This window comes from Anomaloglossus baeobatrachus, chromosome 5 (assembly GCF_048569485.1).
Source record: "Anomaloglossus baeobatrachus isolate aAnoBae1 chromosome 5, aAnoBae1.hap1, whole genome shotgun sequence".
Taxonomy (NCBI): domain Eukaryota; kingdom Metazoa; phylum Chordata; class Amphibia; order Anura; family Aromobatidae; genus Anomaloglossus; species Anomaloglossus baeobatrachus.
Genome location: NC_134357.1, coordinates 124,517,664 through 124,529,637, shown reverse-complemented (window position 1 = coordinate 124,529,637; position 11,974 = coordinate 124,517,664). Strand labels below are relative to the sequence as shown.

The following is an 11,974-nucleotide window of genomic DNA, read 5'->3' as shown; positions in this document are numbered from 1 at the left end:
TATAGCTGCCGCCGTTCTCAAGTTAATGGCGGTAGACAGGATATGGGTGGACACACTGTATATACAAGCATTAGAGCAAGAGCTTTTGAGAAAGCTCATTTTTTTTGACCAGCAAATATTAATTTTTCATTTATGAAGCAATTGGCCAACATTTAAATCTTGGGACAACCCCTGAAAGTCATTTTCTAAGCAATTCAAACTAAAAAAAAAAAAAAAAAGTATTTATTTCTTTACAAATTTAGATACAATGGCAAAACAAACAAGGAAAAAAAAAAAAAGAAAAAAAGATTTTAATATATAATTTATATTGTTTCCATCTTGAAATCAACACAGCAATTAATACTAAGCACTGGTACCAAGGCAGCCAAGACCTTGTTTTTTTCTGGGCGATCTAGTTGGTTTTTAATGCTTGTTATAAGAGGGAAAATACTGACAATCATCTACCATAAATAAACTTCTGGGACTTCATGAGGAACAGAGGAGTCCTTTGAAGGAGACTCTTCATCTGAACATGGCTGTTCTCAGAGATCATTGTCCTTTCTTCTCAACAAAGCGACACATGCAGGACATCTGGCAGCAGAGATGGCACGGGGCATGGTATGAAGGTTTCTGAAGGCAGACAGCTCAGAGCCTTCCTCTTAAGATCACGTAGGATGATGCCGTTGTCACTCAGCTTCATCAATTCTCACCAGGGCTGCCAGCAATTCTATTCCACGGACGCAATTTTAGCTAAAAACAAAATCTACCCAATCTTTTCTTTGTTTCCAACTTTAAAGCCTTAAACAGAAAATGCAAAAGACAAAATCTTGATATTTCAGTAGCATAACATACAGGTTCAGGAACATTCTCAGTGCTGATATCCATAATATATGGCCATCTTTTCCTGATCGCCTGCATGTTTATATCAGAAGCTTTGTGTACATAGCAAGTGGAATTTCTACTCCAAACTTTCTGCCATGATTATACATTCTCTGTATACAAAATTATACACTTGGATTTCAATATTTATTTAGGATCGTTCTTGCCTGTCTCATTCAGGACTTCCATCTATGTAATAAGCGAAAGGGACAGTAAAGCAAAAAATGCACCTACATTACGTGCCAGTTCCTCATAAGAACTAATAAAAGGCCTATGGGGGGTATTTATCTAAAATCATGGCCATTGGAGATAGATTTCTTTAAACTGTGCGGTCGTGTTACAACCTTTATAAACAATTACATTTTAACAATCTGGTTTGGGAGGTTTATGGAATTGGGAAAAGGAAACACATTAAAGTGACGTCTCGAATCATAAATTCTTCATATTGATGCTTAGTGATAAAAAAAAATATATAGCATCAGACCCTTCCTTTTCTAGAATCAGACAATTCCTTTTCTAGAATCAGACCCTTCCTTTTCTAGAATCAGACCCTTCCTTTTCTAGAATCAGACCCTTCCTTTTCTAGAATCAGACCCTTCCTTTCCACTCAACTAATGAATTTGAGCATTTTCTCTAATGATGTGGCGACTCCAAAAGCCACTTCCAAAAATCAAGGTCCTATATTAGCAGTAAATGATGACATGGACGTCCCTTTAGTGACCTGTACAATCCTCAGTATAAATGGTTTTATAGACAGAGCTTTGTATCATTATTTATTATGTCTGAAAATAGTTATTGGACTTCATTCACGACTTTTCTAAAGTAAACAATTCCAATTTGTTTGTTTTTTTTCTTCATTAAATTTGGGGAAGGCTGTAAAGGAAGTCATTTAAAATAAAGACAAAGGGTCAATCAGAAAGAAAGTACATCTGTTATCTGGTGTCCTGTTTGTAGTAGCATAGTAAAAAGACCAAGCTTCAGTCCTCCAATGTCATTACAGGTGGGAGCCGCCATGTCTTCTAGCTGAGAAGCTGCCGGATCTCCTTGTGCATGTGACACAGGAAATCTACGTAGGAAGCTCCTCCATTGAGGTTCTTGTCTTCTACCAATAGGTGTTTGAAAAACATCTCAAGCTTGTCATCCTGCTTGATGATCAGCAACTGGAAGAGGAGATGGGGAAAATAGACAGTGATTAGGTACCATGATTAATTGTGGTCACACAAGAGGGGTGGGTGGGTAAATAAAATCAGCAGTTTTCTCACCTTCATGTATCGCGGTCTCTGCGCTCTGAACATGGTGATAATTGCATGCATTTTATTTGAGACAGGGTTATCCAGGACCGGTAGAGAACTCTGCAAACAGAGAATTCAGAGAAAACAGTTGTAGGCATGTTTTACTTTTCACTAGAATGCAAAGGAGTAGCCTTAATATAGGTCACCAATATCAGATTGGTAAGGGACCAAACACTTGGCACCCCACCGATCAGATGTTATTAACACCAGTCAGATTTAAACATTAAAAATAGCACCAATTAGCACAGCGGTTTCAGTGTGGCTTTGATGTGCAGTTCTAAGCCGTGGCCGCTGCACACTGACGCAGCTGCGCTATTCAGCCCTTTTCAATGTTTACATAAGTCTTCTGGTGGAGCAAATAACTGATCGGGGGTCGGTGCTCGGTTTCAGACCCCCATCCATATTATATGGATGATCAGAAAACCTATTGAAATTCTAAACAATTATATGAGGGCTACATACACAACTTTGCCATCATAGCATGTGGGAAAAGTTACCCCCCCCCCCCCCCCCCCAAAAAAAAAGAAAGAAAAAAAAAAAGGAGGTGGGGGAATACTAAATGAAAACATCACGCCATACTAAGCATATATCACATACAGAAGCAGAGTCTCTTGTGTGATTTTCTGATAACAGCAGTTAGTGTAAATGCTTTGCTTTATGGTGTATAATTAACCATGTCCCTATGTAAGTGTTGTAAACACATGGGGACATATGTATTAGAATTAGCTTCACGTTAGACAAGTCACAGTTAGACTAAATGCGACAGTTATTGCAGTGGTTCATTGCAGCTCACATTTTTCTAAACCCCAAACATCACAAAAGTGGGTATGCAAAGTCTCCTGTATGAATGAAGTGGTAAGTGTGCAAGCCTGGTCACAGCTCCATTCTCTTCTATATGATTGACAACACAATGTGCCTCTCAGTCCCATTTAAGTTAATGGAGTGACGCTCAAACAGATGCACCACTACTCCATTCCCATAGGGAAAAAGGAGCCAGATCTTGGTTTGCAATATATTCCTCCTGTTGGTAGCTGTACACATTCAGTTTCCTCACCCTTTCCACAGGCAATGCTAATTAAGCACCATACTTGGATCTGGTCCGCCTTTATCAATGGTTGCTGTCTGGCACTGGGAGGGTCAGTTCTGATATAGTCCTGGTATGTGTAGAGCTTGCTCCACATGCTGGGACCTGGGCTGGCCTCTATCCACAATTGCCTCTTTTGCAACATAGAAGCGGCTATATACAGGTTACAGGTATGTGTGCTCCATTATGGTTCTGCTTTTAACTTTATCTAGGAGGCCGCATGGCACATGAAATACAGAATATAGAGTAGGACCCCCCTATTGAGATTTGCCGTGACGTTGGCAGGGGTGGCTCAAAGAATTGATCAATTATTTGCTAAAAATCTCATTTATATTACAGTACAGTTGGAATAAATCTGTGAATTTGCACTTTTTATATGATGCATGCCATTTTCAGATCGTGCTGGCTCCCCTCTCTCTCCATTCCCATAGGGAATTGTCAATCAGTTACGGTCCCAGCAGATAGATCTCCACCAATTATGCATTTTTTTTTTATTTTTTTTTATCACCTGGCTGGATCTGTGATAAATGTAAAACATAATAATAAAAAAAAGAAACTCCTTTAAGTACAGCCCTTTCCTACAAAACCGCTTTGTCACATCAAATTTCTTTTTAAACAAGGCACAAAAAGCCTCAAACATTTAAAGCGCACCAATCACCAGGATTTTATTATATAACCTAAAGCCAGTGCTATACTGGCACTATCATACTGATTCTATACATACCATTTTAGTGGTCAGGTCCCATGTTTAGGTTTACAAAACCAAGAAAGTTTAAATAAAAAAAATTGGCAGCTGCTGGAGTGGCAGCAGCTGAGGAGCAGATAATATCTGGGTGGTATTCATAGTTATCCCCTCCCCCTGCCTGTTCCTCCCTCTCTCTGTTCTCTATGCTAATTTTACTATTCACTAATTTCTTCACTAAGATGGAGCTGGAGATGGCGCCTGTGCATAGCACTTATCTTTGGCGCCATCTTTGTGAAGATAGAGATACTCCCTGCTATTCCATACTTGAGGCTGAGAGAGCGGTGCATGCGCCCTTGCATCTTCTGCTCTCATTGTGACTGCGAGAGCGTGCACGGTCACAACAGAAGTGGAGAACAGCTGATTGGAGGACGCGATTAGCTGCACATGAGGACACCATGCCAGCACAGCAGCCTGCCAGGACACCATGGCAGCACAGTGGCACTGACGTCACGGGGTTTGATGAGTCCACTGTGAACTTACCTCACCTGACCCCGAGCGATCAGGTGTCGATGTCGCTGGCACGCTGCAGTCGGCTTGTTCCTCCAGTCTGTCGCGTCCTCCGGTCAGCTGTTTCAGTGGGCAGTCTTCACTTCTGTTGTGACCGCACGCTCCTGCGGTCACGAGAGCAGAAGCGAGGGTGAATGCGCCGCCCTCTCAGCCGCAAGAACAGAATAACAGGAGGTAACACGATCATCACAAAGATTGCGCCGTAGGTAAGCGCTATGCGCAGGCACCAACTCGGACGCTATCTTAGTGAAGAAATTAGTGAATAGTAAAATTAGCATAAAGAACAGAGAGAGGGAGAAACAACAGGCAGGGGGGCGAGAATCCATATGAATACCCACCCAGAGATTATCTGCTCGATTGCAGCTGCCAATTCTTTAAACTTTACTTTCTTGGATTTGAAAACCTAAAACATCAGAGAGCTGACCACTACAGGCATGTAGAGAATGAGCCTGATAGTGCCAGTATAGCCCTGGCTTTAGCTTCTATATCAAAATCCTGATGATTGGTTCCCTTTAATAACTGGTTTAGTTGCCCGTTTTGGTTAGAACCACAGCTTGATTGGACTTTACTGTGCTCCAGTCTTATTCTGCTCATTATAATGGCAAGTGTGTCTAGTTAATCAAGAGTTGTATTGTGGAGACGAAAATATGAAACTCTGTTCGCTTTCATAACAGTGTTAGTATTTTTATTTGGACCTAATAGCGTAGCCCAGTTCATCACACACACACACACACACACACACACACACACACACACACAGACAGACAGACAGACAGACAGACAGACAGACAGACAGACAGACAGACAGACAGACAGACAGACAGACAGACAGACAGACAGACAGACAGACAGACAGACAGACACACACCTTCAACTTACCGTACTACAGTCTATCTGGCTAAAAGAAGAAACACCAAAGATGTTTTGGATAAGGGCCTGCTGCACACTTGCACCAATCCATATAAATAAATTCAAGCCATTCTCAAGCAAATAAATGTCGCCCTTGGAGAGTCGTTCTTCTGAGGTCCGGATAGCCACAGGTAAAGATTCGCTGGCAGGGTCTACTTTGGACTGGAAGAAAATGAAAATATAAAATTATACATTTACTTAGGTCCATATAAATAAATGAGATTGCTCAGCCTGATGTAATCACTTCATGGTTTACATGTGTAGCAGCAGGAGCGAGCAGCTGGAGCCCAGGCTGCAGGAACAGATTAGATACTCAGACTTAGCGACTTCTCACTGAACATAAACAACTTTGGGCAATACTGACTTTTTTTTTTCTTTTCTGCCTCTTAGACTGTTGGTAGCTAGATCCTTCATTTTCAATAAGTAGCAATAAAAAATATTTTTTTTATAAACATTGAGGAATGGATACAATTCTGTCACTTTTTTTTTTTTTTAAAACCGTTCACTATTTACGCTTCATTTACTACTAAATTATTTTTTCAGACTATGTATATAGGGATACCAAATGTATAATTTTTCAATTTTTATGTAGGTTTTTTGATAAACTAATGGGATGTATTAAAAGAGGTATAAGTGTTCATGAAAAAAATATAGTTCTACCTCTGTACAAGTCACTAGTGCGACCGCACTTAGAATACTGTGTACAATTCTGGTCACCGATATATAAGAAGGACATAGCTGAACTGGAGAGGGTGCAAAGAAGAGCGACCAAGATTATTAGAGGAATGGGGGGGCTGCAATACGAAGACAGGTTATTAAACTTGGGGTTATTTAGTCTGGAAAAACGAAGGCTTAGGGGAGATCTAATCACAATGTATAAATATATGAGGGGACAGTACAGAGACCTTTCCAAAGATCTATTTACACCTAGGCCTGCGACTGGAACACGGGGGCATCCGCTACGTCTTGAGGAAAGAAGGTTTAATCATAATCACAGACGAGGATTCTTTACTGTACGAGCAGTGAGACTATGGAACTCTCTGCCGCATGATGTTGTAATGAGTGATTCACTGCTAACATTTAAGCAGAGCCTGGATGCCTTTCTTGAAAAATTTAATATAACCAGTTATGTATATTAGATTTTATGACAGGGTATTGATCCAGGGAACTAGTCTGATTGCCGGATGTGGAGTCAGGAAGGAAATTTTTTTCCCCATTGGAACTTGTTTGCCACATTGGGGTTTTTTGCCTTCCTCTGGATCAACATGTTAGGCTACGGGTTGAACTAGATGGACTTAGAGTCTCCCTTCAACCTTAAAAACTATGATACTATGATACTATGATGATATTCTTTTTATCTGCAGTTCCTGATTACATCAATGGAAAGTCCTATGACTTGATCAGGGGATGAAGACTCCTTTTATCACGCAACATGAAGTGTTAAATGCCAGCAATGGCAGTACACCTCCACCAACACGGGGTAGTACATCTGTGCAGGGCGTATGCTTCAATGCCATCTAAAGGACTATTGAAGTTGAAGATAAACTTCTGTTGAAATCAAGTTTTACACTGCACTCCCAAAGGCTGTGTATACGCTGCTGGGATGCAATTTCACTGTATACCTCTGTAACCAACTATACTGGAGACAATTCTACATCACACTTCCATACAAGAAAATCACTCACAAAAGGCAAAAGTCTTGGGTAGAAAAAGACATTGGAGTCGGCAACATCCATGGAAGAAATGAGCTGGCGGACATAAGCCCGGTCATCAATGGTCACCTCAGCACCGGGCTGCAACACATCGCTTTTGAGCACACAGTTCAGATAGACTGGAAGCAGCTTCATGCATTCTGGGAGAATCAGCTGGAGCAAAAAGACAATGGTTTGTAAAATATGTGAGATCAGAAAAAAAAAACCAAATAAAATCCCTTAAGGCTACATTCACATACAAGAGTCATGCTGTGGCTTTACACCAGAGCAGCCCTGTGTACTGCGGTCTTTTCACCATTTCCTTGCACAATCCGTTAGTATTGGATAGAAACAGATGTTACACAAGCAACACCGTGCTGCTGATTGTAATATCAATGTGGTTTTGCAAGTGAAACAGTAGTTTCCCTACAAAATGAAGGGATTGTGCAGGGAAACTGTGGAAAGACCAGAACAGAACTGCTGCATGTGAGCACAGCCCTACGCATTAATGGGAGGCTGGTTACCTGTCCAGCAGACGAAGGACTAGCACAGTTCTTGCGATAACAAGCCAGGATCTGTGCACACTGATTGATCAGAGAATCGCGCACAGTTTTTGTTGGGTAATTTAGGACTCCTCTGAAAGCTGTAAGAAAACAAAATGTATAGTAGTCAGAGCTGTTGTACCTGGGGGCTATCGAGCATCTGTAACACTGACAAATAAGCCAGACCATAGCAAGGTTGTTTGCCCAGTGCCATAAAGGGTATTTTTATGCATTACTTTTTTGTGCAAACCACATAGGATTTTAATTTAATTGTCCTCTTTAGTAATGGGAGACTTTAGAAATATCAGAATAGCTTGTAATGAAAATATAAAGTAATGACAGACAGCTGTGATACAAATGAGACTAGTATGAGTGTGTGCCTGGGTTAAGATAGGTATACTGGGTTCAGAATAGGTGACCTAATTTGTATATTAGTGAGTACTACGTAAGTAAGGGCGTTTTCCCCCTGTCACTTTGACGTGGTAAGACAACAGCATGAATCTGGGTCTGGTTACACGATTGCAAAGTTTCAGAGTAAACATATTTTGAAAAACAGGGACCATGTGGAGACCGGACTAGGAAGATATAGTCCCCTGATTCATGCTGCATGTGGTTCAGGCAGAATGAATTTAAAAAGAAGTACTCCAGCTAACCTGTTTTTTTTTTTTTTTTTATTAATTGTGTGGTATGTGCATGTAATGTAGTGTGATAATCTACTGACCCACCGCCGTCCTCTTTGGTGTCCAGCGCTGGTCTCCTGCTCGTTTTTAGTGACGTCACTGCAAATTAAACCTGCTGGCTTTTTCTACACTATGAGTGAGCCGGAAGTCTCCTTTACAATGAAAGTCTATAGAGCCTCGTTCTGACACGCCATAGACTTACACAGTAAAAGTCACTACTGGGTCATGCAGAGCACAGCATGATCCGGAGAGTCTGCAGAGGGCTGACGTCACTGAAGAGGAGAATGGCAGTAGGGGAGTATATTATTATCACACACACTACATTACATACCACACATTTAATCAATGAAAACACTTAAGTGTGAGGCTTCTATACTGCTCCGTTCCCTTTACATCAGAACAGTTACTGGATTGTTTTTTAATTTGCACAGTTCCTTCCCCAATTACTGCTCTGCTGATTCTGGAATATTTTTTTTCTTTTTTGACCTTTCGTTTCAAAGCAAAAACAAAATGCAATTCTGCAATTGTTTATTTGTGTTTAATTTTTATGGCACTCCTTATGTGGTTTAAAAAAAAAAAAAGAAGGTCCGTACGATTACAGCATTATATCGCACTTGTAGGTTTGTTCATTTTTTTTATTTAAGAGGTAAAAAAATTAAAAAAAGAAGGGAATTTTGTTTACTTACCGTAAATTCCTTTTCTTCTAGCTCCTATTGGGAGACCCAGACAATTGGGTGTATAGCTTCTGCCTCCGGAGGCCACACAAAGTATTACACTTTAAAAAGTGTAACCCCTCCCCTCTGCCTATACACCCTCCCGTGCATCACGGGCCCATCAGTTTTGGTGCCAAAGCAGGAAGGAGGAAACTTATAAATTGGTCTAAGGTAAACTCAATCCGAAGGATGTTCGGAGAACTGAAACCATGAACCAAAGAACAATTCAACATGAACAACATGTGTACACAAAAGAACAACAGCCCGAAGGGAACAGGGGCGGGTGCTGGGTCTCCCAATAGGAGCTAGAAGAAAAGGAATTTACGGTAAGTAAACAAAATTCCCTTCTTCTTTGTCGCTCCATTGGGAGACCCAGACAATTGGGACGTCCAAAAGCAGTCCCTGGGTGGGTAAAGAATACCTCGATAAAAAGAGCCGTAAAAACGACCCCCTCTTACAGGTGGGCAACCGCCGCCTGAAGGACCTGCCTACCTAGACTGGCATCCACCGAAGCATAGGTATGCACCTGATAGTGTTTTGTGAAAGTGTGCAGACTCGACCAGGTAGCCGCCTGACACACCTGCTGAGCCGTAGCCTGGTGCCGCAATGCCCAGGACGCACCTACGGCTCTGGTAGAATGGGCTTTCAGCCCTGTAGGAACCGGAAGTCCAGACGAACGGTAGGCTTCAAGAATCGGTTCCTTGATCCACCGAGCCAGGGTTGACTTGGAAGCCTGCGACCCCTTACGCTGGCCAGCGACAAGGACAAAGAGCGCATCAGAACGGCGCAGTGGCGCCGTGCGAGAAATGTAGAGTCTGAGTGCTCTCACGAGATCTAACAAGTGCAAATCCTTTTCACATTGGTGAACTGGATTAGGACAAAAAGAAGGTAAGGAGATATCCTGATTGAGATGAAAAGGGGATACCACCTTAGGGAGAAATTCCGGGACCGGACGCAGAACCACCTTATCCTGGTGAAATACCAGGAAGGGGGCTTTGCATGACAGCGCTGCTAGCTCAGACACTCTCCGAAGTGACGTGACTGCCACTAGGAAGACCACCTTCTGCGAAAGGCGTGAAAGAGAAACATCCCTCATCGGCTCGAAAGGTGGTTTCTGAAGAGCCGTTAGCACCCTGTTAAGATCCCAGGGTTCTAGCGGACGCTTGTAAGGTGGGACTATGTGGCAAACCCCCTGCAGGAACGTGCGGACCTGCGGAAGCCTGGCTAGACGCTTTTGAAAAAACACGGAAAGCGCCGATACTTGTCCCTTGATAGAGCCGAGAGACAAACCCTTGCCCATTCCGGATTGAAGGAAAGACAGAAAAGTGGGCAAGGCAAACGGCCAGGGAGAAAAACCCTGATCAGAGCACCAGGATAAGAAGATCCTCCACGTCCTGTGGTAGATCTTGGCGGATGTCGGTTTCCTGGCCTGTCTCATAGTGGCAATGACCTCTTGAGATAACCCTGAGGACGCTAGGATCCAGGACTCAATGGCCACACAGTCAGGTTGAGGGCCGCAGAATTCAGATGGAAAAAAGGCCCTTGAGACAGCAAGTCTGGTCGGTCTGGTAGTGCCCACGGTTGACCCACCGTTAGATGCCACAGATCCGGGTACCACGACCTCCTCGGCCAGTCTGGGGCGATGAGGATGGCGCGGCGGCAGTCGGACCTGATCTTGCGTAACACTCTGGGCAGCAGTGCCAGAGGAGGAAAGACATAAGGCAGTCGAAACTGCGACCAATCCTGAACTAATGCGTCTGCCGCCAGAGCTCTGTGATCTTGAGACCGTGCCATGAATGCCGGGACTTTGTTGTTGTGCCGGGACGCCATTAGGTCGACGTCCGGCGTTCCCCAGCGGCAGCAGATCTCTTGAAACACGTCCGGGTGAAGAGACCATTCCCCTGCGTCCATGCCCTGGCGACTGAGAAAGTCTGCTTCCCAGTTTTCTACGCCCGGGATGTGAACTGTGGAGATGGTGGAGGCTGTGGCTTCCACCCACAGCAGGATCCGCCGAACTTCTTGGAAGGCTTGACGACTGCGTGTGCCGCCTTGGTGGTTGATGTACGCCACCGCCGTGGCGTTGTCCGACTGAATTCGGATCTGCCTGCCCTCCAGCCACCGCTGGAACGCCTTTAGGGCTAGATACACTGCCCTTATTTCCAGAACATTGATCTGAAGGGAGGACTCTGCCGGAGTCCAGGTTCCCTGAGCCCTGTGGTGGAGGAAGACCGCTCCCCACCCTGACAGACTCGCGTCCGTCGTGACCACAGCCCAGGATGGGGGCAGGAAGGATTTTCCCTTCGACAAAGAAGTGGGAAGAAGCCACCACTGAAGAGAGGTTTTGGCTGCCAGTGAAAGAGAGACGTTCCTGTCTAGGGACGTCGACCTCCTGTCCCATTTGCGGAGAATGTCCCATTGAAGTGGACGCAGATGAAACTGCGCAAAGGGAACTGCCTCCATTGCTGCCACCATCTTCCCTAGGAAGTGCATGAGGCGCCTCAGGGGGAGTGACTGGGCTCGAAGGAGAGATTGCACCCCTGTCTGTAGTGAACGCTGTTTGTCCAGCGGTAGCTTCACTATCGCTGAGAGAGTATGAAACTCCATCCCGAGGTAAGTCAGCGATTGTGTCGGTGTCAATTTTGACTTTGGGAAATTGATGATCCACCCGAACCTCTGGAGAGTCTCCAGGGCAGTGGTCAGGCTGTGATGGCATGCCACCCGGGAGGGTGCCTTGACTAGAAGATCGTCTAAGTAAGGGATCACCGAGTGTCCCTGAGAGTGTAGGACTGCCACCACTGTTGCCATGACCTTGGTGAAGACCCGTGGGGCTGTCGCCAGGCCGAAAGGCAGTGCCACGAACTGAAGGTGTTCATTTCCGATGGCGAAACGCAGGAAGCGCTGATGCTCTGGTGCAATCGGCACGTGGAGATAAGCATCCCTGATGTCTATTGAT

At 44.0% G+C, this 11,974-nt stretch overlaps 1 protein-coding gene across 3 annotated transcripts in view; it reads right to left on the bottom strand.

Moving 5' to 3' along the window:
* Nucleotides 1-273: 273 nt before the first annotated feature.
* SEC24C (SEC24 homolog C, COPII component) overlaps nucleotides 274-11,974 on the bottom strand; it is a 130,361-nt gene continuing 118,660 nt past the window's right edge. For all 3 annotated transcript variants that reach the window (XM_075348840.1, XM_075348841.1, XM_075348842.1), the window contains 5 exons: nucleotides 7,611-7,729; nucleotides 7,081-7,260; nucleotides 5,366-5,557; nucleotides 2,121-2,210; nucleotides 274-2,018 (listed from right to left, as the gene is read on the bottom strand). In XM_075348840.1, the coding sequence (XP_075204955.1) occupies nucleotides 1,878-2,018; nucleotides 2,121-2,210; nucleotides 5,366-5,557; nucleotides 7,081-7,260; nucleotides 7,611-7,729 (722 nt within the window). In that variant the 3' untranslated portion in view covers nucleotides 274-1,877. The remainder of the gene's footprint in view (nucleotides 2,019-2,120; nucleotides 2,211-5,365; nucleotides 5,558-7,080; nucleotides 7,261-7,610; nucleotides 7,730-11,974) is intronic.